Raw genomic sequence first — 23,835 nt, forward strand, 5'->3', positions numbered from 1 at the left:
CCAAAAATAATTGGCAACTTCCCAGTGAAAATATGTCAAGATCACTAACTGCTTGTAATTGTAAACTGTAATTTTTTCAAATAACTAGTTCTTAATCATTGTGGTAATCTGCTGCTGTTAAAGAATAAATGCATACATACACTAAATCGACAGTTTGTTTGTAGTGCTGTATATTTTGCAATGGTCAGCTACAGCTTAGATGAAAACCGATACAATTAACCTTTTTGCTTTTCGCAGCTAAAGAGATCAGAAAGCTAGACATCAAGGGTTAAAGGCTAATATTACATTATCGATGCTTTGAGTTTTCATTTTATTGAAGCTAAAGAAATTAAATCCCAAGAAAGATGCATGTAAGCTAACATGAGTCACAGCAATCAGCACAGAGAACCAACACACTCTACTTCATATATGTCTGTGGTCGTGTCCTTGGAGCACAGTTTCCCGCAGTTCTGCGCGGCTCCACCAATGGGATCGGTGGAATTGCGCAAATCTGCGCAGAACTGCGGAAAACTGCGCAACTCGAACGCGACCTCTGTTTGGGACGCAATTTGACTGCGCCGCTGTTCAAGGGAAGTGACGTAATGCGTAACGTCTTAACGCTGAACAGAAATATGGCGGTGTCCTGTGCAGCGAATTGTAAACATCACAGCTTTCCAAACAGTAACTTTCTTTATTATAAAACAAAAATGTCTTCTAGGAAACTAAAGATGGGAGTTCGTTATATCATGTTTATTTTCACGTTTCAGGTTAATCGGATGAGCGGAATTTAAGAGGACACTGGATTATTGATGTGAATCAATTTGCCAAACAGCGGGGAAGCATGTAGCTCACGAAAGCAGATTTGGTAAGACTGTCTGTATGCGGTTTAAAGTGCCGTCTTGTAATTCATCTATTCCTTACTTTGATGATGATGATGATGATGATGTTTTACCTAAATGTTGTGTCATGTTTTGCTATGATAATTGCTTGTTAACAAATGATAGTTGGTATAATGTCAGCTACAGTGCGCTTTATTTAGGCTAAATGATTTTGATTATATTATACTCCAGAGACTGCAGTAACATTTAAGAGTGATACTTTATATATTTTGATATTACAAGCTATCTGATCGATGTAGGTCTGTTGCCGGAAGTACAAACACGAACAGTCGCTTTATATCTTGTTAAAAACGTGGGCCTAATTATTGTATGTAATGCTAAATATGTCTAGCCTACCACTTTCACAAGTATTATTTTTTAAGCCACAAGAAAATTGTGTATTAAAATTAAAAATAAAACGTTCATATTCCGACCCTGGGAGAACATGTGCAAAGAAGGGGGTAACAAGGAATCCTCCTCGCGTTCTTGCAGCGCAGATGTCTGCAGTTCTGCGCAGTTCTGCACAATCCCAGCTCTCCCATTGGTGGAGCAGCGCGGACCTGCGGGGTCTCCGCTACACTAACGCGACCCCTGTTCTAGCAGTAGAAGTGGTTTGGAAATGGTTTGATAATCACATTCGTCATGGTCTAAGCTTTAAAATGACATGTCTGATGGTTACTGGATATATGTTGAATGATTTATTTAAAAAAAAAAAAAATATATATATATATATATATATATATATAAAACATACTTTAGTCAGAAATTAAGTATAATGTTCTAAAAACTGTCTGGAAAGTGAAATACTAGAACAGTATGTTTTGGTAGGTTTTGGGGGATATTTTGTGACAGACATTATTATTATTATTTTTACTTTTCCCCTGAAAGTACAACATTTTCTCATATTTTTATATTCTCAGAATTCTACAAATGATTTTATAATCATATTCTTCAGGGTCTAAGAATTCCAACATAGAATTTTAACCGTGTCTGTAAAGGGTTAAACAAATAATAATAAACCATGGCCAAATATATCAAATCATAGATTCAATGAGTGTTGCTACAGATGTGCTGTATTGATTGATTGAATGATTGTCATTTTTCAGAGAAGGGAGCTGTATCATGACAACAAACGGGGAAGAAGGCTCAGAGAGGGAGCTGAGAGAGCTCAGCTTGAAGGTCGAGACTCTGGAGCAAGAACTGAAAAGCTGCAAAAGTGAGCTGTACAAGTTGCAGAAGCAACTTAATAAAACTGAGCGCTTGTATAAGAACACGGAGAGCTACAATGATGACCTGCGAAAGCAGGTATGATTTCCATCACCACGCTGAACTCTCTAACATCCTAAATCCCCAGCTTCTGACACACACTTGTCAGAATTATATGGATGTCTGGTCTGTTGTGAAGAAAAACAGTGAAGCATCTACACATTTTAACCATTTCAAATTCAAAATCAAGGGCATGTTTTGGCATTTGTTCCACAGACTGTTATCAAATTATCTGCCCCTCTTAATCATGTCAGAGGGCTTGTAAATCTAGTGTATTCATATCAGCGCCTTTACCTCCTCTCTGATTTATATGTTATATTGTGTAAGGCTCTTTAAGTATTCTAAAAAAAAATCTGGCTGGATGTATGTTTCTCTATGTACTGTAACTATGTCAGAGTAAATATATTATTACATTTCATAGCAGATGCCCTTGTCCAGGGTGGTTTACAATTGTTACAATACATTACATTATGTTTTATTACATACAATTACCTTTTTTTTCACCTGGGTTCTCAATAGAGCAATTTAGGTAAAGTACCTTACTCAAGGGTACAACAGTCCCACCTGGGATTGACCCCACCAGAGCCCAGAGCCCTGACTGCTACTCCACAGTGCTGTCCCTATTGATAAAGGTGCATTATTGACTTCCATCCAACCATTATCAATATCTGCTTCATCCAGTACAGGGTGGCAGGCAGGGTATTCCCTGAATGAGACACAAGTCCATCGCAGGGCTGGAATATTAACCTTATTAATTAAGCATTTGATGTACTCAACCTGCACCTTCTCCTCTGATTGTATTTGTGTGTATTTGGATTTTTTCTTATGAAACTCGAATAAAAAAAATACAAATTTTGGATGAAAATTCTATATATTTTAACCTCATTAATAAATGTGAATTAGGTCAACATTGTTGTTTTTTCTTTTTTTTTTCTACTTTAGGTTGATAAACTTAGCAAAGAAATTCACGACAGGAAGAAGAGAGAGAAAAACAGAACAGAGGCAGAAACACAGACTGGAACTTCCTCTTCCTGGAATGAATCTGGTAAGTGTGCGTGCTTTAGGTTAAATTGCTTTTCTAAAAAAATATATGTATATGTAAACAAAGGGATACCTAGATAACACTGAAAGTTTTGTTTCCAAATATCATTCATAAATCAGTTCCATCTACAAATCTAGAAGAGTTGTTGAAAATGTTAACACAAATACATTGTTTTGTTATAATCTGCAGATTATTACTACTACTACGGACCATATTACCAGAGTGGAAATGAGGGTACCGAATCAAATCCGGTGACCAAGAAAGATTCAGAATCTGATGTACAACAGAACCATGGGACAGTGGCCACTGATGATGATGTCATGGGAAATGCCAGTGAACAAGAAAGGAAGGGCACCGCTGCAGTTCCAGAGGTATGCTTTAAATATACAGGTTTACATTTTCCATACAGTTTCAGACATTGGCTGCTGATATATATATATTTTTTGTTAAACATTTAAAATGCTATTGCAGTCACTGCACCTATAAAGTATTAGTGAGGAGTGGAAGCCACTGACCAGTGAATATTATTCCTGACCCAGTGTTCAGCCAAGGTCTTTTTAGAAGACTGTGCATCTAAGACTGAAAAATTCAGCTCTATCAACCATCCATCACAGCAGTCCCTCCTTTAAGGACAAATCAAGACTGCATTAGAAAAACAACATTAAAAACAGCTCTATACTAGTAGGTTGCTACAGAACATGATAATTATGATGCAATGCAAGTCTGGTCTCCAAGGATCCATGGAACTAGTCTTGGATGCACTCAGAAAATGTACTTAGTGAAGGTCCTGACGTTTACTGACACACTCTGAAAGCAAATTTGTGTGGGAGGGGGATCAAGGGGAAATTATTCCTGTTCATTTAGTCTTGATTTATATTTGCACACAGCTCACTGGTAATAATAAGTAAAGTTCTGGTTAAGAGTTAATTCAACATGAAACCAGAAATGTGTTTAATAAAGGAAAATACCATCCTTTCAGTACAATGCACTGCTTTAGTGTTGAAAATACTTTGATGGTAAATGTTTTGGTTTGTAAGGGCTCATTATTTTCCATTTGAAATGCATCTATTGTATTGTTCACTTTGATCTTAAATCCATTACCGTTGCCTAGTGCAGTCTCCTACTCTCCACATAGCTCTGATAGTTCCTTTTTTTTTCGGATTCTTCAAAGACATTTAATATTTTAAATGATGCATCCGGCTCCAATTCCCTGAAGTAGGTTTAAATAAAAATAAAAATGCATTAGTGCTTTTTTCCCCTCATTTATAGATGTTGTATAATTAAAGTAAGAAAATAATTATTCTACTATAATGTAAGATAAGCTTTTTAAATACTGAAATGTATAACCGTGGGAGTGGGGGATTTATACTACTTAAATACAAATGTATATATGTATTCATGTGTTAATGCTTTTATAATATTATTCCTGGGATGTATTTGTCATAGGAATCTGACGGGACCTCAATAGCAGACATCTTGAGAGCCACGGCAGAGGAGGCAGTATCTCAGACTGGATTTGTCTTTGACGAATACTCAGGGATGTATTATGACCACAGCACAGGGTTCTACTATGACTCGGTAAAAGTGAATTTACATTTTCTAAATTGCATTATATTTCCCCTCTAGAATGCTTGTGGGTTTTTAGGAGGATCATATTATTGTTACTGTTGTTGACATCCATTTTAAACAAGCTCCATCTCTTCACAATTCTGTAGTGCAATTTCTAACTTTAATCACAGCTTTTCAGAAATGCACGCTTATTTGGGGCATAATGTATACAGATTTTCAGATTTTGTGAGAAAATCTAGTTGTTATCTTTCTCATTTAAAGTTGCTTTGAAATGTTATAGTAGAGTTCTCATAATCGAAGACTGTATTAAATTAGATATGGCTTTAAAATTATGTAGTCGTTAATTTAAAACTCTCACAGCATGGTAAGAAATATTATATTTTGTTCAACTGCAAACTATAAAGGGTACAGCATTGAATCACACTTACAGAAGGATTTTTTTTGTCAGACAAGTCAGCTGTACTATGATGCCAACACCGGGATATACTATTACTATGATGCAGACAGTGGGCGCTACCAGTTTCATTCCCGCGTGGATGTACAAGCCGTTCAGCCAGATTCAGACCCAAGCCAGGAAAAAAAGGCGAAAAAGAGAAGGAAAGGGAATGAAAGAGCCGCAGCTCCCGATGACCAGGTACCTCAGTGCTGCATATTTCATATTCATATTCTCATTTGGACAACAGACACTTTTTTTTGTGAAGACGACCTGTATTTTCTAATAGCCTTTAAAGGGTAGCTCCTGCTATCTCTATGAAAGCAATACCAAGATCATTATTTTAATGTTTTAATGTTTGCTTTTCTTGTGTGAAGCAGATAAATGTTACTTACTGTGACTAAATTTCAGTTTGCTTGCTTTTAAAACCTGTCTAATTCACATTGAGGAATTGATTGAATTTCAAAGATATTGTGAGTATTAACTTGTCATTAGTTATGGTGTCTCAATTTTCAACTATCTGTAGGTTTTTGTTGTTGTACCAGCTGTATGTTTTCAGCCTGGCAGTCCCATTATATATCAAATACATTTTAAGTGATTAGAGCAGACAAAGCCAACAGAAAGACTGGTAATTGTCTGGTAAGAGGCTCACTGCACCTTTACTTGACCCATGTTCTGGCAGGGCTTCCCAGAACACACTGCTTTGCTTCTGGTGCAGTACTGTAGACAGGTTCACTTCAGACAGTGTGTGTTTGCCACTGATTATGTCAGTGGTGTAGCAAGGTCTCTATCCTATGTACTTTTGTTTTGCTAGTGGGTTATAAAAGTCATGAAAGTGAACTTTCCAATAAGGTAACAGGCTAGATCACCTGAACGTTTTCAAGATGGATAAATACATGTTTTACTATATAAACAAATTGTAAAATAATTTAGAATAAATTGATTATTGTAGTATGTATTTACCCAAGGTGGCATCAGTGGGTGATGCTTAAATTCTAAGGCTTTCATGAAAACCTGTACATACTTCTGCCTTGAAATCATTGCACAACTTTCATTAATGAGCAATTGTACAAGGCAAATACTTCCCTGCTGCTGTAAGGGATTAAGATTTAGTCAGTCCTACTTTGACTTGTTCCTAGAGCTGCTGGCTCTGACAGCACAGTAGTGCCACGCTAGTATTGTGTGGTTTGGTGTGAATGGACCTTTAAGGTTCTTTGAAGAAATCTGGTCTTTTGCCCAGTGTGGAGCTGACTACCTGCTGTTCCTCCTGCCCCTAGGTACACGAGGTGACTAAATCAATGGCTAACATGAAGATTTCCTCTTTTGGAAGCATGCCTGCAGGTAAAGGTACACCTGTTGCAATCTACTTTGCCAGATTGGCTGAAAAATCTTCATGCTAAACCTATGCAAGAAAACACCATTAATGGTTGAGGATAAAACCTAAAATCTTAATGAGGATTTCATGGTAACAATTAAACTAAAAACCTCTAACTGGGTAGCTGGGAACTGAGCTGCACAGTATTTCCCCGATATCGAAGGGCAGCCGGCCGTCTCTCACACTTGGGTTGCTTGGCACGCAGTAGTGATGCTGGTGTTGTTCAAACACACTGGTGTTGACTTCTGGCAGAGAAAACAGTTTCCATGGTTAGGCTGCAGCAGGGCTGTAAATTTCTCAGAAGAATGATGTGACTACCTTCAGTGTTTTACAGCTGATTAGGGGCTGACTATTGTCTTGGATGAATTGCTGACTAAAAAGATAAGAGCCTTCATACAAGTTTTTTTTATGAATTCTGACCCAGTAAAGCAGGAAGTGTCATTCTTTCTGATAGCCTTGGATTTATAACTGTGGCACTTCCACCTGCATTCAAAGAAAAAAGGGTGTTTATCTCCTATTATGGTTTGTCTCCTCCAGTCTGTCTTTGCCAGGGCTGTTCTCTCAGGCAGGTGTTGCCCTCCCTCATACCAGAGAGCTACAGTAGTGCACTTTTCTGTTGTCTCATTGTAAACTAGAAAAAAGTATTGATTGGTGTTAACTTGTTTGGTTCAGGAATGTACAATACAGATATTTAATTTGGAAATCTTACCTTCCTAAGCGAATTCCTGTGAAACCCGCTGGGTTGCAACTGGCTTTCCCTTCCTTGTTTTAGGGTTTCAAATCAAACTAGGTTTAAGGTTGTAGCTGGTTACTCCACTGGCTAAGATCAATATATATACATTTTTAATATATCAGAGCAGCAGAGATTTTGTATGAAAGATCTTTAAAAGCGTGAGTTGGGTTTAATGGCACTTGGTTGTGTGGATTATATCCATTATTTTATGTGAAGTGACACATAAAAGTAACACTGTTCAAAGTTCCCTTCTAAAAGGCAGTGCTGCTAGTCAGTCACAGGAGTCACTATGGTGTGAAAGACCATGTACAGAGTTTCCTGCTGATGAAGCTCCATGCACTGTTATCAGATAAGGTGTTTGAAGTCACGGCTTAATCAAGAACAAATAGGTAATAATGGGCAATTTTGAATAATGTAATTACTCGGTTTGCCACAACGTATACAGCAAGTAGCATGTTCCTTGAGTTAGGACCATATTCAGGCAACTTTGACCCATGTTTTAGCTACAACCTACAAATCTGTACTCGATAGTGGTTGTAGCTGCTGCTGCTGGTTAGATTCCAGTTCTTCTGAATATATTCCAGTTCACAACAAAAGTCTGCAGTATATATACACTCACCTAAAGGATTATTAGGAACACCATACTAATACTGTGTTTGACCCCCTTTCGCCTTCAGAACTGCCTTAATTCTACGTGGCATTGATTCAACAAGGTGCTGAAAGCATTCTTTAGAAATGTTGGCCCATATTCATAGGATAGCATCTTGCAGTTGATGGAGATTTGTGGGATGCACATCCAGGGCACGAAGCTCCCGTTCCACCACATCCCAAAGATGCTCTATTGGGTTGAGATCTGGTGACTGTGGGGGCCAGTTTAGTACAGTGAACTCATTGTCATGTTCAAGAAACCAATTTGAAATGATTCGACCTTTGTGACATGGTGCATTATCCTGCTGGAAGTAGCCATCAGAGGATGGGTACATGGTGGTCATAAAGGGATGGACATGGTCAGAAACAATGCTCAGGTAGGCCGTGGCATTTAAACGATGCCCAATTGGCACTAAGGGGCCTAAAGTGTGCCAAGAAAACATCCCCCACACCATTACACCACCACCACCAGCCTGCAGAGTGGTAACAAGGCATGATGGATCCATGTTCTCATTCTGTTTACGCCAAATTCTGACTCTACCATCTCAACAGAAATCGAGACTCATCAGACCAGGCAACATTTTTCCAGTCTTCAACTGTCCAATTTTGGTGAGCTTGTGCAAATTGTAGCCTCTTTTTCCTATTTGTAGTGAAGATGAGTGGTACCTGGTGGGGTCTTCTGCTGTTGTAGCCCATCTGCCTCAAGGTTGTAGGTGTTGTAGCTTCACAAATGCTTTGCTGCATACCTCGGTTGTAACGAGTAGTTATTTCAGTCAAAGTTGCTCTTCTATCAGCTTGAATCAGTCGGCCCATTCTCCTCTGACCTCTAGCATCAACAAGGCATTTTCGCCCACAGGACTGCCGCATACTGGATGTTTTTCCCTTTTCACACCATTATTTGTAAACCCTAGAAATGGTTGTGCGTGAAAATCCCAGTAACTGAGCAGATTGTGAAATACTCAGACCGGCCCGTCTGGCACCAACAACCATGCCACGCTCAAAATTGCTTACATCACCTTTCTTTCCCATTCAGACATTCAGTTTGGAGTTCAGGAGATTGTCTTGACCAGGACCACACCCCTAAATGCATTGAAGCAACTGCCATGTGATTGGTTGGTTAGATAATTGCATTAATGAGAAATTGAACAGGTGTTCCTAATAATCCTTTAGGTGAGTGTATATATAATAAATATATATATATATATATATATTTCTTTTTCCTTTCTGTATTTTTCCCTTCTTCTGGGCACCACTTTATGAACCACAAAGGTTGTTCCATCTACTTGAAAATTGAGATCCTAAAACAGTGACAAGAAGTTTCTCACAACTTAAACTAAAACTTAATATTTTAATGGAGACTAGGTTTATGAGTAAAATATAAAGTGGTGAAGGGTGACGTGAGGAACTAACCTGCGCAATGTCCTATAATAGGACCTGAGAACTGAAGATCCAAAGTGTCACACAGTTCCTCAAGAGGAGGTGGTCGATGGAAAGATGCTAGAACAAAAACGCAAGAGGACAGGGCTGCTCCATAGAGCAGGGGCAGAAGGGCATAGGTCTGAGAGCCATAGCCCTAACTGTGTAGAAGACGAGGATGTGGCAATGACTGGGGATATGAGACGGGGCCTGCAGAGGTGTCACAGTCATGACACTGAGAGTGAGAGTGAGCCCGAAGAGGGAGAGCTCACCGAGTCCGAGAGAGAGGAGGGCTCTTCTGAGGAGTGGACGGCCAGTGAAAGCTCTGACCCGTCAGACCACCAAGAAGGTGAGCAGTAGCTGCGTGGTTTGTAGGGTTGTCAGATACCCTAAAGCTTCGAATCAAAGTAATGGTTTACTGGATCTGCCCCACCCAGACTTGGCGTACTGCACAATAGCTGTACTCCATGACATGTAACTGGATGGCTCGAGGGGACGTGAAGCACCTTAGTCACCTTATCTCAAGTAATCTGCTTTTCCACATCACTGTAGCAACCGTTGCCAGGGTGGAAGCACAAATGCAGCCTCGGCGGTCCACTCATAGTCATTGTAATACTGACAAGCTGCAGTTTAATTTAGGCCTAGACCATATCAGAACCTACCTGTGCATTGCAAATTACAAAGTTGTTACTATATCATGTTTTGATTTGTTAGTAGTATAAAGTGGCTTCTGGTCTCCCCTTTCGCAGATACGTTACATTTTGATTTGGTCAAACTCCAAGTCTTTAAATGGCTTTGATTTGTGTGTTTGTTTTTTGTCTCAGAGCAAGCATGGCCACCGTGCGTTAGAGTGACTGTTGTCCGCTCACCAGTGCTGCAGACTGGAACTCTCTTCATCATAACAGCAGATACTCCAGCCACCATCGGGAGGTAAAGTTGAGCCTTATGCACAGGCTTGAGTTTGTGAAGTAATTTAATTAAGAATGTGGTGGTGTAGCCCCTCAAACATTTTCTCCAAGTCCATTCGCATAAAGGGTCTCTGATCAATATTCACGAGATCAGAATGTATTCCATGTCTTGCTCTAATAACAAAATAATCAAAGCCTATACCAAATTGTGATTACTGTGCGTTTGGAGCGAACCTGCATAACTAAAACATTTGGTGGCACTTTAACATAAGGTGGTGTAATTCCTGATGAATGAAGGAACCTCATCTGAGTAATGATGTTGAGCACATGAACCCTAACCTTGTTATACATGTGATTAACATCAGAGCACGGGTTCATGTGTAAATCCTGTGGTATTCATGTATTAATTAATGAGGAATCACACTACCTTGCTTTTAAAGTGTAACTAAACATTTTATTTAAGTAATATAAAATAGTAACAAAAATAGCTTGACTAGGAACATGTTTCCCTTTACTGAATTGCACTTTGTATGTCTGCAGAGAAAAAGACATGGAACATGCGATAAGAATTCCTGAAATTGGTGTCAGTAAGGTAATTGATTTTGTGAATTAATCTGTATATCAGTGGTAGTAAAAGGAGTCTGTACAATGTCTAAATAGTGAATTATGTTATTAGCAGTACAGGGAGTGATACTTACAATGCACTCTATACTGTTTTGTTTGTTTGTGTCAGTTCCATGCAGAAGTATACTTCGACCATGATTTACAAAGCTACGTACTGGTGGACCAGGGAAGCCAAAATGGGACTGTCATCAATGGAAACCGAATTCTGCAGGTACTGACTTTAGTCAAGTGAATTCTGTTCTCATTCTCTGCAGAGGAATTATGGGGGGCGGGCATGTAGTATGTGAATGATATTGAAAAAATAACCATATTCACCTTCTGAGTTTTAGCCTAAAGCTAAGTGTGATCCCTACACTTTGGCACATGGGGATGAAATAAAGATGGGGGAGACGGTCTTATCTTTCCACATCCACTCTGGGAATGACACGTGTGACGGCTGTGAGCCGGGGCAAGTCCTAGCACACCTAAGCCGCAACAAGAAGGCAGAGCTGAGTGGTGAGTGCTAGCAGGCGGCCGTCACTCCCCCCCGGGACGCCATGTTCTTGTTGATCATTTTCACATTACATACAGTACTGTGCAAAAGTTTTAGGCAGGTGTGAAAAAATGCTATAAAGTAAGAATGCTTTCAAAAATAGATGTTGTTAAATTATATTTATCAATTAACTAAATGCAAAGTGACTGAACAGAAGAAAAATCTAGATCAAATCCATATTTGGTGTGACCACCCTTTGCCTTCAAAGCAGCATCAATTCTTCTAGGTACACTTGCACAAAGTCAGGGATTTTATAGGCATATAGTCAGGTGTATGATTAAACAATTCTACCAAACAAGTGCTAATGATCATCAATTCAATATGTAGGTTGGAACACAACCATTAACTGAAACAGAAGCAGCTGTGCAGGAGGAATAAAACTGGGTGAGGAACAGCCAAACTCAGCTAACAAGGTGAGGTTGCTGAAGACAGTTTACTGTCAAAAGTCATACACCATGGCAAGACTGAGCACAGCAACAAGACACAAGGTAGTTATACTGCATCAGCAAGGTCTCTCCCAGAGAGACATTTCAAGGCAGACAGGGGTTTCCAGATGTGCTGTCCAAGCTCTTTTGAAGAAGCACAAAGAAACGGGCAACGTTGAAGACCGTAGACGCAGTGGTCGGCCAAGGAAACTTACTGCAGCAGATGAAAGACATCATGCTTACTTCCCTTCACAATCGGAAGATTACCAGCAGTGCCATCAGGTCAGAATTGGCAGAAAACAGTGCGACCCTGGTACGCCCATCTACTGTCCGGAGAAGTCTGGTCAGAAGTGGCTTTCATGGAAGACTTGCGGCCAAAAAGCCATACCTCCGACGTTGCAACAAGGCCAAGCGACTCAACTGTGCACGAAAACGCAGGAACTGGGGTGCATCAGGGAGGCATCTGACTTCTGTTCAGTCACTTTGCATTTAGTTCATAGATTATATTTATCAATTAACATGTCTATTTCTGAAAGCATTCTTACTTTGCAGCATTTTTTCACAGCTGCCTAAAACCTTTACACAGTACTGTACATGATTATAGGAATGGGAATAGACAGGAAAACGTTAAAATACTAAGTCACTGCCAACAAATGGAATGAGTTGCATGTCTAAAATTCACTAAAGGTTTAGCAAACAAGTCCAGTGATTTTGATTTTCTTTCTAAAGGTATCAATGTTTCTGTAGATGCAAAAAGGAATAGAACAAGGAGTCTTGTAATCGTTGTGTATTTTCTTTGTTGCTTTGAGATCATGGTATATTTAGGTAGAATAAAGTGTGGGGGGAGCCAACACCTCTGACTTGATCTGTTTTTACAGGATCAGTGCTGAGCAAAGAGGATAAGGAGGCGCTACGCCAGAAAGAGCTGAAGCAAATGAAAGTCAAGTATGGTTTGAAAGTACGTTCCTCTGAGGATTTCAGTTTAAGTATCATCAGACATTGTGAATGCAAACGATTACAAATGCATGTGTGCTACTATGGAATAGATCGTTATATAGAGGATGGATTTTGAACACGCCTTATACTGTTTGCTAATGTTCCATTTGTAGAGCAGCGATTATGAGGCGGCCACAGCCCTGAAGAACTCGAAGTACAAGGACCGCGCCGAGAAGCGTCGGCAGAAAGTGGGCAGCGAGGGGACCTTTCAGAGAGACGATGCTCCGGCTTCTGTTAACGTGTAAGCAGAGAAATGTGGTCAGAGATGATTTCCAGGCTTCAGTGTGCAGAGTGCATTTGGAATCAGTTGTAAAACTTGGTAACCATACTCTTTAATATCCTGCTCTAGTGAAATCAGTGATGGCAACAAGGGACGGAAGATGCTTGAGAAGATGGGCTGGAAGAAAGGAGAGGGACTGGGCAAAGATAAAGCAGGCAGGAAAGATCCAGTAAGTATACTCCAAGTAAGGTTTCCAAGAATCCTGATATGATTACTGGGGTCTTGGGCATCTACAGGATTTAAGTATTTTTATTATTATTTTTTTTACATGCTGAAGTTCAGTTTTGTATTATAACTCTCAACTGGAACAACTCTCATTTGCTATGCAAGCTGTGTGACATCACTGATATTCACCACTGACTCCCTCACCAGTAATGATGTGCAGGGTTTGGCTGAGTTTCACAAACAACTCCAGGAAATACAGCAGTTTCTAAATTGCTGACCTAAAGCTTTATTTTGCAATTCTCTAGATCCAGCTAGAGATGCGAAAGGCACAAGCAGGACTCGGTGTCAGCGCCCCGTTATCTGTGGAAGATGGGACACTACTAAAAACTAAAAACCAGAAGAACTGGGATAAAGCCAGAGAGAGGTTTGCAGACACCTGCCAAACTAAAAAGTCCACAAAAAAGAAAGACAATCCCAAAGCTAAATCCTGGGTAAAAAGTGAAGATCGGTAAATGATGCACCAGCACATCAGACGACCATTTCCATGAGTTTTTCCTCACCACAAATACACTCAATGCCAGGGAAAATCTGTAATATTTAAAGGGAATGAAGGAGGTATCCATTGTGGGTATTTTCTGTTAGAAATTATCCTGTTTGATAGTCTGTGGGGTGGTGAGTTGGATGTATTGCTCAAAGACATTATCATAGGAATGTCACCTTTCAAATACTACCTTGAAAAGCCGCTAAATCATGAAGAGTCTTTAGAATGAAACCATACCCTGATGGACTCAAGTGGACCTTGACCAAGGATTACTGTGAAAGCAGGTCTACTCTAGATCTGGGGGATTTCCATGTGATAGCCCAGTCTGTAGTGAAATGTCTGGTTCTTTTGGGAGGATGTATGTTTATAAACCAGCCTTCAAATCTCACTGCTTTGGTTTTCTTCAGCTAGAGTGTTGTGCAACTATTTGGGGTACAAAAGCTAGATTTTATTTTAAAAGTTTATACAGATTGTTTCAAGTGACCCGGGTGTGGCGATTGTTTTAGTTTCTCCTCCTTCTCCCTTATGGTTTTATACCAGCTTGATTATGATTTCAAGGACTCTTATGACCAAAGTGAGAAATCATGCAAATAGTTAGGACTTGTTTTTTCCACCCAGTATTGGCTGTAAAATAAAGATTTCAACCAGAAAGACTTGTATTTTGTCAAAGTAAATGCCTTGCATCGAAGATCACAGTGTCCTGTATGTAAAGTGAAATGCATATTCCTACACTAGAGTGCAGTAGGTACTTTCCACAGCCAGGGTTGCTCCGAGAGGCAGGGTGGTAGGCTGGGCATCCCAGTCCCACGGTCATGTTCACCTACAGTCACAAACCTTCATATCCAATTGTGGCTCCTGTACAGTGGTCATGTCAGATATAAACCGTACTGTGGATTGAATAGGGTTTGAAAGAATACTTTATGGATGATGTGCAGCAAGGGGTTTCTCTTTACCTTGATTGAGGTGACCTTGCCATGTGTCACATTACATTTATTTGCCCCATACAGATTACAGAATAGTATTTGGAGGGATCTAGAATAATCTAAATTCCTATTTTACTTTAATGTTGACTGAAGAGGTTTCCTCCTAAAAGGGGGCAGCCCTATCATAACTCTAAATATTTGCATCACACGCATATGGATGGTATTATCTTAAAGAAAATCACTTGTTTTTTATATATGCGGAGAACATAACTTAGAGTAACAAAATAACAATGCACATAACAAGATAACATGCAGAAAGGCCAACCATTTTGTTTCAATATGCAAAGTTGTTTCACATCACCTAAAGAAGGCACCTCTATGTATATCTGGCTGAATCTCCACATATCCCTTCAGTGGGGTCTCCACAACTGTACCAATTTGTGTGGTGATAGGACAAACCAAACCCACTGTACCAGAGTGTTTATGAGAGGTGTCTAGGTGCTGTCCAAACATATCCATGTGGCCAAACAAAACTAGATGAAATTCAAATAACTAAAAAAAAAAGTTTTATTCCAACTCAGACCACATAACCCCCCCACACCCACATTTCAGCATGCAGAGGGAGGGTTCTCAGAACTGATTTGGTTATTTATTTTTCCACATCAGAAAATTGAGTCTCAGCTTTCTATCGGTGTCATTCTCTGATGTGAAAAAATGGGATGGGATACCAACCACACGACGGTGCAGAGTACACTTTATTAAACAAACACGTGTTGGGTGCCCTTTTAAGATTGTTTTTTTTTCCAGTTTCTAAAAGGTGTATCAAGATGATTTCCCCAGTGCTAGTGTCAAGTGGTTTAAATGCCTAAGAGCTGTGTCTTTAGAAATACTTTAATAATGAACTACCCATTACTTTTTGCCCACGGTGTTTAAAGTACTTTCTATTCATGCACATCACTGTAGAGCAGTAACAAACTCTCCTGTGTATGCATTTCATTTAACTGTTTATTCCCTTGTGTATAAACCCTTTAATATCCCCCAGGGTTAGTATTCATAAGCTCACAGAAATCAAATGGACAAGTGAGATTTTTTTTTTAAAAGACATTTTATTTGTTTAAAATGACCATTTTAAGCAAAAACATTTTCAAACCGTGAGTTCCTTTGCCTGACGTACATAAGTTGGTCTGGACTTGTTCTACTTGCAGCACGTTAATGAATCACCAGGAGGAGAGTTACAACTTTAACACTCACCACGCTGTTTTATACAGGAATATACAAACTTGGGATAATAACGCTGACTTCTGCATCCGTCGGAATGATCAAATCTGTAAAACAAACGCAAAAGTCATCCGTTAGATGTCCAGGTGTAGGGATGGTTGCTCTGCAGCTGCACATGTTCAAGCTGCCTGTCTGCAGACACAGCGAGGTCCTGCGCATCGTGCAGCTGCAGGCCCGGCCGCTGTTTCTGAATGGGCTTCACTTTAGGAGGCTATAACCAGTTAAACAGCACTGGCGAGCAGCTGCCAAACCTTCTCAGTCCTCCAGGGTCTTTCTATACCGCATTTCATAGTTTACATACTGTCGGCTGTAGGTTTATATACATATATACGGTAGCATGCAGAGGCAACAACGCATCGCAAATGTACCAACTTCTGTGGCCTCCTTACGCCATCAAGCGCTCTCGTTAGCACTATTAAATGAGGTTAAAAGTGAGTATACATGATTTTTTTACCCATTATATATAGTTCTACTACTAGTATTAACGAGTTTGTAGACCGTATCACTCGCTATATTGCTTCTATAAATGTACTTTTTGTTATTTGTCACTAGTATTCAGGACATCACTACATTTATGAATGTACTAAGTTATATTTTAAGATAAAGCAGGTGAGGTAAATTACTAATGACGTGACATAGACATGTAATATGCAAATCTTACAATAATATGTAAACATTTTCTTAATATAATGTTACACTTACATTAACGCGGTGCCGCATGCGTTGTGCTTCCTCCTCTGAGCAGACGCGTGTAAAGGCCTTTCATAGCCGCACTACTGCGCATGCCTAGTACTATGACGGCGTTGGTGACGTAAATCGGCGTGTGTGAACTTGTAAGGTTTGATTAGTTCTCTTATATTCAAGTACGTATTGAATTTTATTTTCGTATTTTTTTTTTTTTTTGAGAAAAGCAACCAATAATGGCTTTGGTTCTCCACATTTACCCCAGCACAATATAAAAAGGACAAAACAGTTCAGAACTAGAACTGAAAGTATCTGAAGATGCATGTGACAATAATGCTATATAACAGGATATATATTATTTGTATGGTAGTAGTATGTTATTTAATATCAGTGTACGTTTGTAATCGACGTAGAAATACATTATTTATATAATTATATAATTTGTATAATTTAGGTTAGGAATAGTATGCATCAGTAATATATAAAAGTAAGTAAGTTAGTAGTATAATAGTGAAGATGTCCATGTTTATGATACTGTGTAAGCTACCATAAGTATATATATATATATATATATATATATATATATATATATATATATATATATATATATATATATATTATTATTATTATTATTATTATTATTATGTATTATTATGATTATTCTAAATCATACAATGAAAATAGTCCCAGGAGTAATTAAGCTGTTTTCACATCGTAAGACCTTTATAATATGCAAATTCGAGCCCAATATGGAAACAAAAAGTGTTGTAGAAGGCAACTTAAATGTGCCATAAGGGAACAAGAAATGTCATATGGGACCGTGGGTCAAATATGAAAGTATTACACTTTTGTCCCCTAAGAGTACATTGTAGTGTGGTGTATGGTGCTGAAAAAATACAATAAGGTGTAGTGTGATATAACATGGTAAACCAGTGGTAATTTATAGTTTACCATGTGTTAAAATATGTTAAAATATGGTATAGTGTGGTATACCATGGCTATACATGGTAATATAGTGTAGTACGGTGTAGCGTGCTAACAACGTGGTAAAAATGTGGTAAGATCTGGTAAAAAATAATGATTACAAACATGGTCGAAATATGGTTAGAATGTAGTAAAATCAGGGTAAAAGCATGGTAAAGTACAGTGTAGCATGGTAAAAACATGATCAAATGTGATTAAGTGTAGTTTGGTGTAGCATGGAACTACTATGGTATAGTATACACACAAAGATACATACAGACCACATGGGCCAAATAATGCGCTCTTGCTGGTTCTTAGCTCTTTAGAAAGCAGACTAAGAGCTTTCAATTGCTATACTGCATGGGGAGTCCTGCACAGCCATGCAGACTAATAATAATAAAGGCTAGAGAACAACTGAATGGCCTCACAGAAGACTAATTAAGGCATACATACACTGAAATTCATGAATTAAATATGAATTAGCTGTTTCCTAGAGTGATTTTCAGCTGCTCTGATGTAGACTTATTGGGAATAAGGGAGCACGGCCTGAAATACGTTAAACATGGAAACATTCTTCCCACAAAAGACTTGAAGGTTAAAAGAGGATTGAATCAATTGATTGGAAGAGTCACTTTTAATACTTCCTGTTTCTGAACAAGATGAAACTCTGGAGAATGAAAAATAAAATAATGTCCCAACCCCATCCAAGACCTTTCTGTGATTTGTTTAATTTTCCTACTTGTAATGTTTACATAAAGCCTGCTATATGACCCATAGGGCAGGGGTAGACAAGTCCAGTCCTTGCTATGTAAAAAAAAAACATGTGTGTGTTCTTGGATCTTTCAGGCACCGGAAACAATCATACATTTACAGTTGTTTTATTTAACTAGTTTACTGGATTTGTACGCGGTATGTAGGCCTGTTGTGATTTTGAACTTAAACCAACATTTTACTACTACTTTAGCTATATTATGTTTTGATTAGAGTACACAATTTGGGCAAGGCAACAATAAAAATACCATAAATGGCACAATAAACACTTTGTACGAACAGTAACACATCTGTCAATCAGTAACACCATTTCAGCTACACGACTGACACAGTGAATGTACCGTGTGCCTGTAAGGTGTGATCCCGTGTTCAGATTTGTCTCAGGGTCTGCACACGTCCTGTTCCTGAAATCCAAGGGCACTAGGACCTGCCGCTCAGTGCCGGGTTTTGGTCTCAAGGGGAGAAAAGTTTGCAGACTCCCAGCTGGACCCGCAGGACAGGTCTGAGCCCCAGGTCAGTCGCCCAGCCCAGCCCAGCCCAGCCCAGCCCAGCCCGCCGCTGTGGCAGTGCACGGAGCGTCGTGAATCGCAGAAGATGCTGTTCACAGATTAAAGCCGGCAGTTTTGTTTGATTTCACCTGTCGTTATTATTTATTTATTTTGATTTTGTATTCGTCATACTTGTCGTCTTCCTCTCTCTCTCTGAATTCTTCCAAAGTTCCGATTAGAAATAAAATGAATGAACATAAGACCAGTAAGAGGGAACTGACACCCAGAGCCCAGAGAGAGGTGAGTGTTTTTATTCAGCTCCGGATAGGATGTTGCACTGAAATCAAACTTGCGCACAGGTCACTCACTGTGCGGCAACAGGAATCATTTATTTCGACTATGTTGCATTATTCTTAGATTAGCAGCACACACACGTTACTGTAGAAGTACCGTCAAGACATGTGAGCAGGCTGCAATATCATTATAGAATAAAATAACATTTTACATTGTATTACGTTTACTTTTATTTACACAACTGATATTGATATTATTACTTTAATATATACATATACACACCGTTTCCCCGCTCAGTAACTGCTGTGAAATTGATCAAACACACATTCGCATTGCCCAGTATGTGCATTTTGCTCTATCTGAATGTATAAGTCAAATATGCATTGCAAAGACAACGTGGGGCTCCCCAGCTACCTGTATCAGACTCTTTTCAGAAACATTACTACTCTGTGATTGACACTACTTGTATGAAAGCTGGTATTTGCAGCTAGTTAAATAGATAAAAACATTTACTGTACTTTAAATCAGCTGGGATTGTCATGCAAGTCAAAACCCACTGAACATCTGAATACATTGTATACCCATGCAAAACCAGCAGTATTTTAGATGAGCTTTAATTGCCTTAACGAAATCTTTGTGGTCTGCAGCATGTACCGTTGTGTATTTGAATGCATGCCTTTTCTCTTCGTATTTGTTTGTGTGAAATTAGCACTCTCAGCAAGAGAGGCCATAGCAATACAAACTTAACTCATCCTTATGACACCCTCTGGTCAAAATATGACCAAGGTACAGTGATAAGGATTTATTTACTATTTGTCTCATTGTTATAAATTCTGTAGCATTGCAGTAATAAAACCTTTTATGACATATATCATTTAGATAAAAGATAATATTGAAATTACGTGTTCATTACTTTCCAAGAGCATCAGTTGCTGAACAGATATCACATTGGTCTGCAATTATACATACAGTTATTATTATGAATATTATTACTAACTGATCATAATTACACATGTACAGTGGAAATGAGTCCCCAAAACGTAGCTGTTTTTACATCAGAACCCAGTAAATGTTCAAATATAAGTAAAAATTATAAAAGTGTGGTGCAGGACAGGCATAAAGTCTAAGAAAGGCCCCAGAAGTGTCATATGTGAAAAAAAGTGTCATAGAGGACAATAAAACACTATATATCACTAATGTTTTCATACCTGACCAAATAATTTCACAGTGAAGCAAAAGATGTCTTAGAGACTGAAAGGTGATATACTGTAACAAAAAATGGCAAATGGAGCTAAAACCAAATAATTCCATAGTTATTTTCTGCAAGTTTCAGGGAAATGCTTATTGTAAGTCATTATAACTATGTGTATTATTTACATACATATTTCTGCTTAGTGTGTTGCCCCAGAGAAGCATGTTGACTTTATAAACTGTATTGCAATAGGTCCTTGTACTGTAATATACTGTGCTATAATGCACTGTATTATACTGTAATCTGCTATACTACACTGTAATACACTATATGACAATACATGATATTGTATTGTACTGTAATATACTGTATAATGTATATTATAAAGTACTGTATTGTCCTGTATAGTACTACACTATAACTTTACAACTACTATAATATTATTTCACACAAACACAAGACTATAATTTCTCAGGGAATGTGTGTGTGCCTGTGCCTGTGTGAACCTTTGCCTGTGTGAACCTTTACCTGTGTCCACTCTCTGGCTCAGAGGAGATCCCATGTCATTTACACCCTTATCTTTTGCACATACTATATTGCATATATTGTGGCTCTGTGGAGAGCACTGTAACTGCAAGAATATATTGTGGCAACAGATAGAGACTGTGTAGACAAAACCTTCCGCTGCAGGAGGAATGGCATTTATCAGGATGACTGAAGCAGCCGTTAATGCTAAGGATGGGCCTATATCCTATAAAAACATTATGCTGTTGTCTTAGTTTCCAATATTTTTGGTAATATAATGCATTTATTTGTGTGTATACACCGATCAGCCATAACATTATGACCACCTGCCTAATATTGTGTAGGTCCCCCTTTTGCCGCCAAAACAGCCCTGACCCATCGAGGCATGGACTCCACTAGACCTCTGAAGGTGTGCTGTGGTATCTGGCACCAAGACGTTAGCAGCAGATCCTTCAAGTCCTGTAAGTTGCGAGGTGGGGCCTCCATGGATCGGACTTGTTTGTCCAGGACATCCCACAGATGCTCGATTGGATTGAGATCTGGGGAAATTGGAGGCCAAGTCAACACTTTGAGCTCGTGATTCATCAGACCAGGCCACCTTCTTCCATTGCTCCATGGTCCAGTTCTGATTCTCACGTGCCCATTGTAGGCGCTTTTGGCAGTGGACAGGGGTCAGCATGGGCACCCTGACTGGTCTGCGGCTACGCAGCCCCATACGCAACAAACTGCGATGCACTGTGTGTTCTGACACCTTTCTATCAGAACCAGAATTAACTTTTTCAGCAATTTGAGCTACAGTAGCTCGTCTGTTGGATCGGACCACATGGGCCAGCCTTCACTCCCCACGTGCATCAGTGAGCCTTGGCCGCCCATGACCCTGTCGCCGGTTCACCGCTTTTCCTTCCTTGGACCACTTTTGATAGGTACTGACCACTGCAGACCGGGAACACCCCACAAGAGCTGCAGTTCTGGAGATGTTCTGACCCAGGCGTCTAGCCGTCACAATTTGTCCCTTGTCAAAGTCGCTCAGATCCTTACGCTGCCCATTTTTCCTGCTTCTAACACATCAACTTTGAGGACAAAATGTTCACTTGCTGCCTAATATATCCCACCCACTGACAGGTGCCATGATATCGAGATTATCAGTGTTATTCACTTCACCTGTCAGTGGTCATAATGTTATGGCTGATCGGTGTATATTTATATAATTAGTAAGTTATCAAAAATAATACATAGTTTAAAACTCCTAGATACTGGTTAATGAAAAACATGACCTGACTTTATTGTACTAGATATCTACAAATGCAAATGAAAAATTAACTATATAAGCATTATAAAGAAGGTTTAGTGGCTTCTCCCTACATCTCAGTTCACTTTTGCTCACTGTGAATTAGACTGGATCCCAGCATAAAGCGATTAAAAGCATCAGTATGTTCCTCCTCAGCACTTCTCAGCCATCATCAGAGCAGATCCTCCTAATTACACAAAACATTGTCATTACTCTGTTCAAAGCCGGGACCATGTGAGTGATCAGGAAATTCTGAGAAACCAGCTGTGCTGCAGTGGTGTTATGTTGCATCATAGCAATCACCTCTCACTGCACTAGATTTACAAATGGAGGTTGCCTTTCTTATTGCATACTTAGGTTTTTGAGGAATTGCTTTGGCTTCCTTGAAAGGTAGCAATGCTTATACAGGCTTCCATGATGTAGTGTTAAAATGTGTAACTGCCACCGGGGGAAAAGTCTATGTGCTATGTTTATGTATGCATGATTATTATGCTTCATTGACATGCGAACAGGTGATACATGTAACTTGAAAGCAGAATGCTGAAGCACTGTGGGAAAATAAAAACATGCAATGTTAACCTGCAGTTCTGCATTTGATGTTTCCTAAATAATAGTTATATCTCTGATTACCATTTACTTATTTTGTTCTTAAGTTTTACTGATACGTATTGAGCGCAATGGCTTGAAAGGGGGCCGTGGTACTGAGAGAGGTTTGGAAATCGAAGAGGTGAATGTTTGCGATTTTCCTGATGAGTGGGAGGAAGATGCTGTCTTGTTGTTGCTGTACTGGTTCACAGAGGCTCAACTCACCTGCTTTTGAAAAACAGGACTCTATACTATTGTGTGAGTAACATGCATTATTGTATTTGCAGTGTATCCTTTGTATTTCAGCTAGCAACTAATAAAATAAGGATATAGTAACTACTGGAATTGTTACATAATTGCATTTTTTTTTTTGCAAAGATGTTATATGAACATTACTCCTTGCCATAGCTGTATATGATTACTATTAATATATTTAAACGTCATACCTCATCATATAATTGAATCCGGCAATAAACTAGGATGATAAGCATACCCAATAAACTTTTACTTCTTAATACTGTCATTACCAGCGCTTTAGCAAATGTAAGTGCATGGCGCCGCTGCTGTGATGTGACGGCGTTGCTTGTATTGATATCTCCTGAAACCATAGAAACGCGTTGAGTGGCAGTGGAGAGGGGCGATGAGGTCAGCAGCCCCCAGGCCGGAGATCAGTGTCACCCCTCGCCCAGGGGCTATTGCACACAAATACACCATATCATGGAGATAAATATATAGCTCGGCATACGATGCGTTAGAGGACAGATGCAGGATCCGGGCTGTCACTGTAGCGCAGGCGCCGGCGCCGGGGAGCTGGAGCACGGACAGCGGCCGCATGCAGGACCTTGCGTCCCTGTGCCATCTGCGCCATCTGCGCCAGCGCTGCAGACACTGACCTGAAACTGAATGGATGTTCATTCTGTTAAACACTGTTTTCAGCCACATAATATCTATTTTAATAGGAAAATGAAATCAGTTTCATTAAAGATGATTTCAAAAACTCCAGAAATGAAATGATCGATGTAGGGATTTGGAGT

General features: G+C 39.3%; 1 protein-coding gene and 1 non-coding gene across 4 annotated transcripts; one reads left to right on the forward strand and one right to left on the reverse strand.

The window, feature by feature from the left end:
- The first annotated feature begins 589 nt into the window (after nt 1–589).
- On the forward strand, nt 590–14,461 carry aggf1 (angiogenic factor with G patch and FHA domains 1). Of its 3 annotated transcripts, none has more exons than XM_066711967.1 (16): nt 590–636; nt 747–844; nt 1,964–2,162; nt 3,066–3,168; nt 3,355–3,536; nt 4,612–4,743; nt 5,183–5,368; nt 9,355–9,688; nt 10,164–10,269; nt 10,788–10,839; nt 10,981–11,082; nt 11,201–11,366; nt 12,707–12,786; nt 12,938–13,065; nt 13,174–13,273; nt 13,575–14,461. In XM_066711967.1, exons 3-16 carry the CDS (start codon nt 1,980–1,982, stop codon nt 13,779–13,781), a joined length of 2,061 nt encoding a protein of 686 aa, XP_066568064.1. In that variant the 5' UTR covers nt 590–636; nt 747–844; nt 1,964–1,979; the 3' UTR covers nt 13,782–14,461. The 3 variants fall into 3 exon arrangements, with proteins under 3 accessions (XP_066568064.1, XP_066568062.1, XP_066568063.1); XM_066711965.1 differs by having other exon boundaries at nt 599–660; XM_066711966.1 differs by having other exon boundaries at nt 599–844.
- A 1,679-nt stretch (nt 14,462–16,140) lies between these two features.
- On the reverse strand, nt 16,141–16,277 carry LOC136757817 (small nucleolar RNA SNORA47). Its single transcript, XR_010819634.1, has one exon. It is a non-coding gene; the product is annotated as a small nucleolar RNA SNORA47 (small nucleolar RNA).
- Nucleotides 16,278–23,835: the final 7,558 nt, after the last annotated feature.

The sequence above is a fragment of the Amia ocellicauda genome, chromosome 8 (genome assembly GCF_036373705.1).
Source record: "Amia ocellicauda isolate fAmiCal2 chromosome 8, fAmiCal2.hap1, whole genome shotgun sequence".
Lineage (NCBI taxonomy): Eukaryota > Metazoa > Chordata > Actinopteri > Amiiformes > Amiidae > Amia > Amia ocellicauda.

Excerpts from the sequence above, each read along its gene's own strand:
- aggf1 (XM_066711967.1), top strand. The coding sequence starts at position 1,980 with ATGACAACAAACGGGGAAGAAGGCTCAGAGAGGGAGCTGAGAGAGCTC. Across the intron at positions 2,163-3,065 it reads ATGATGACCTGCGAAAGCAG|GTTGATAAACTTAGCAAAGA; the intron begins GTATGATTTCCA and ends TTTCTACTTTAG. Across the intron at positions 12,787-12,937 it reads AAGTCAAGTATGGTTTGAAA|AGCAGCGATTATGAGGCGGC; the intron begins GTACGTTCCTCT and ends TTCCATTTGTAG.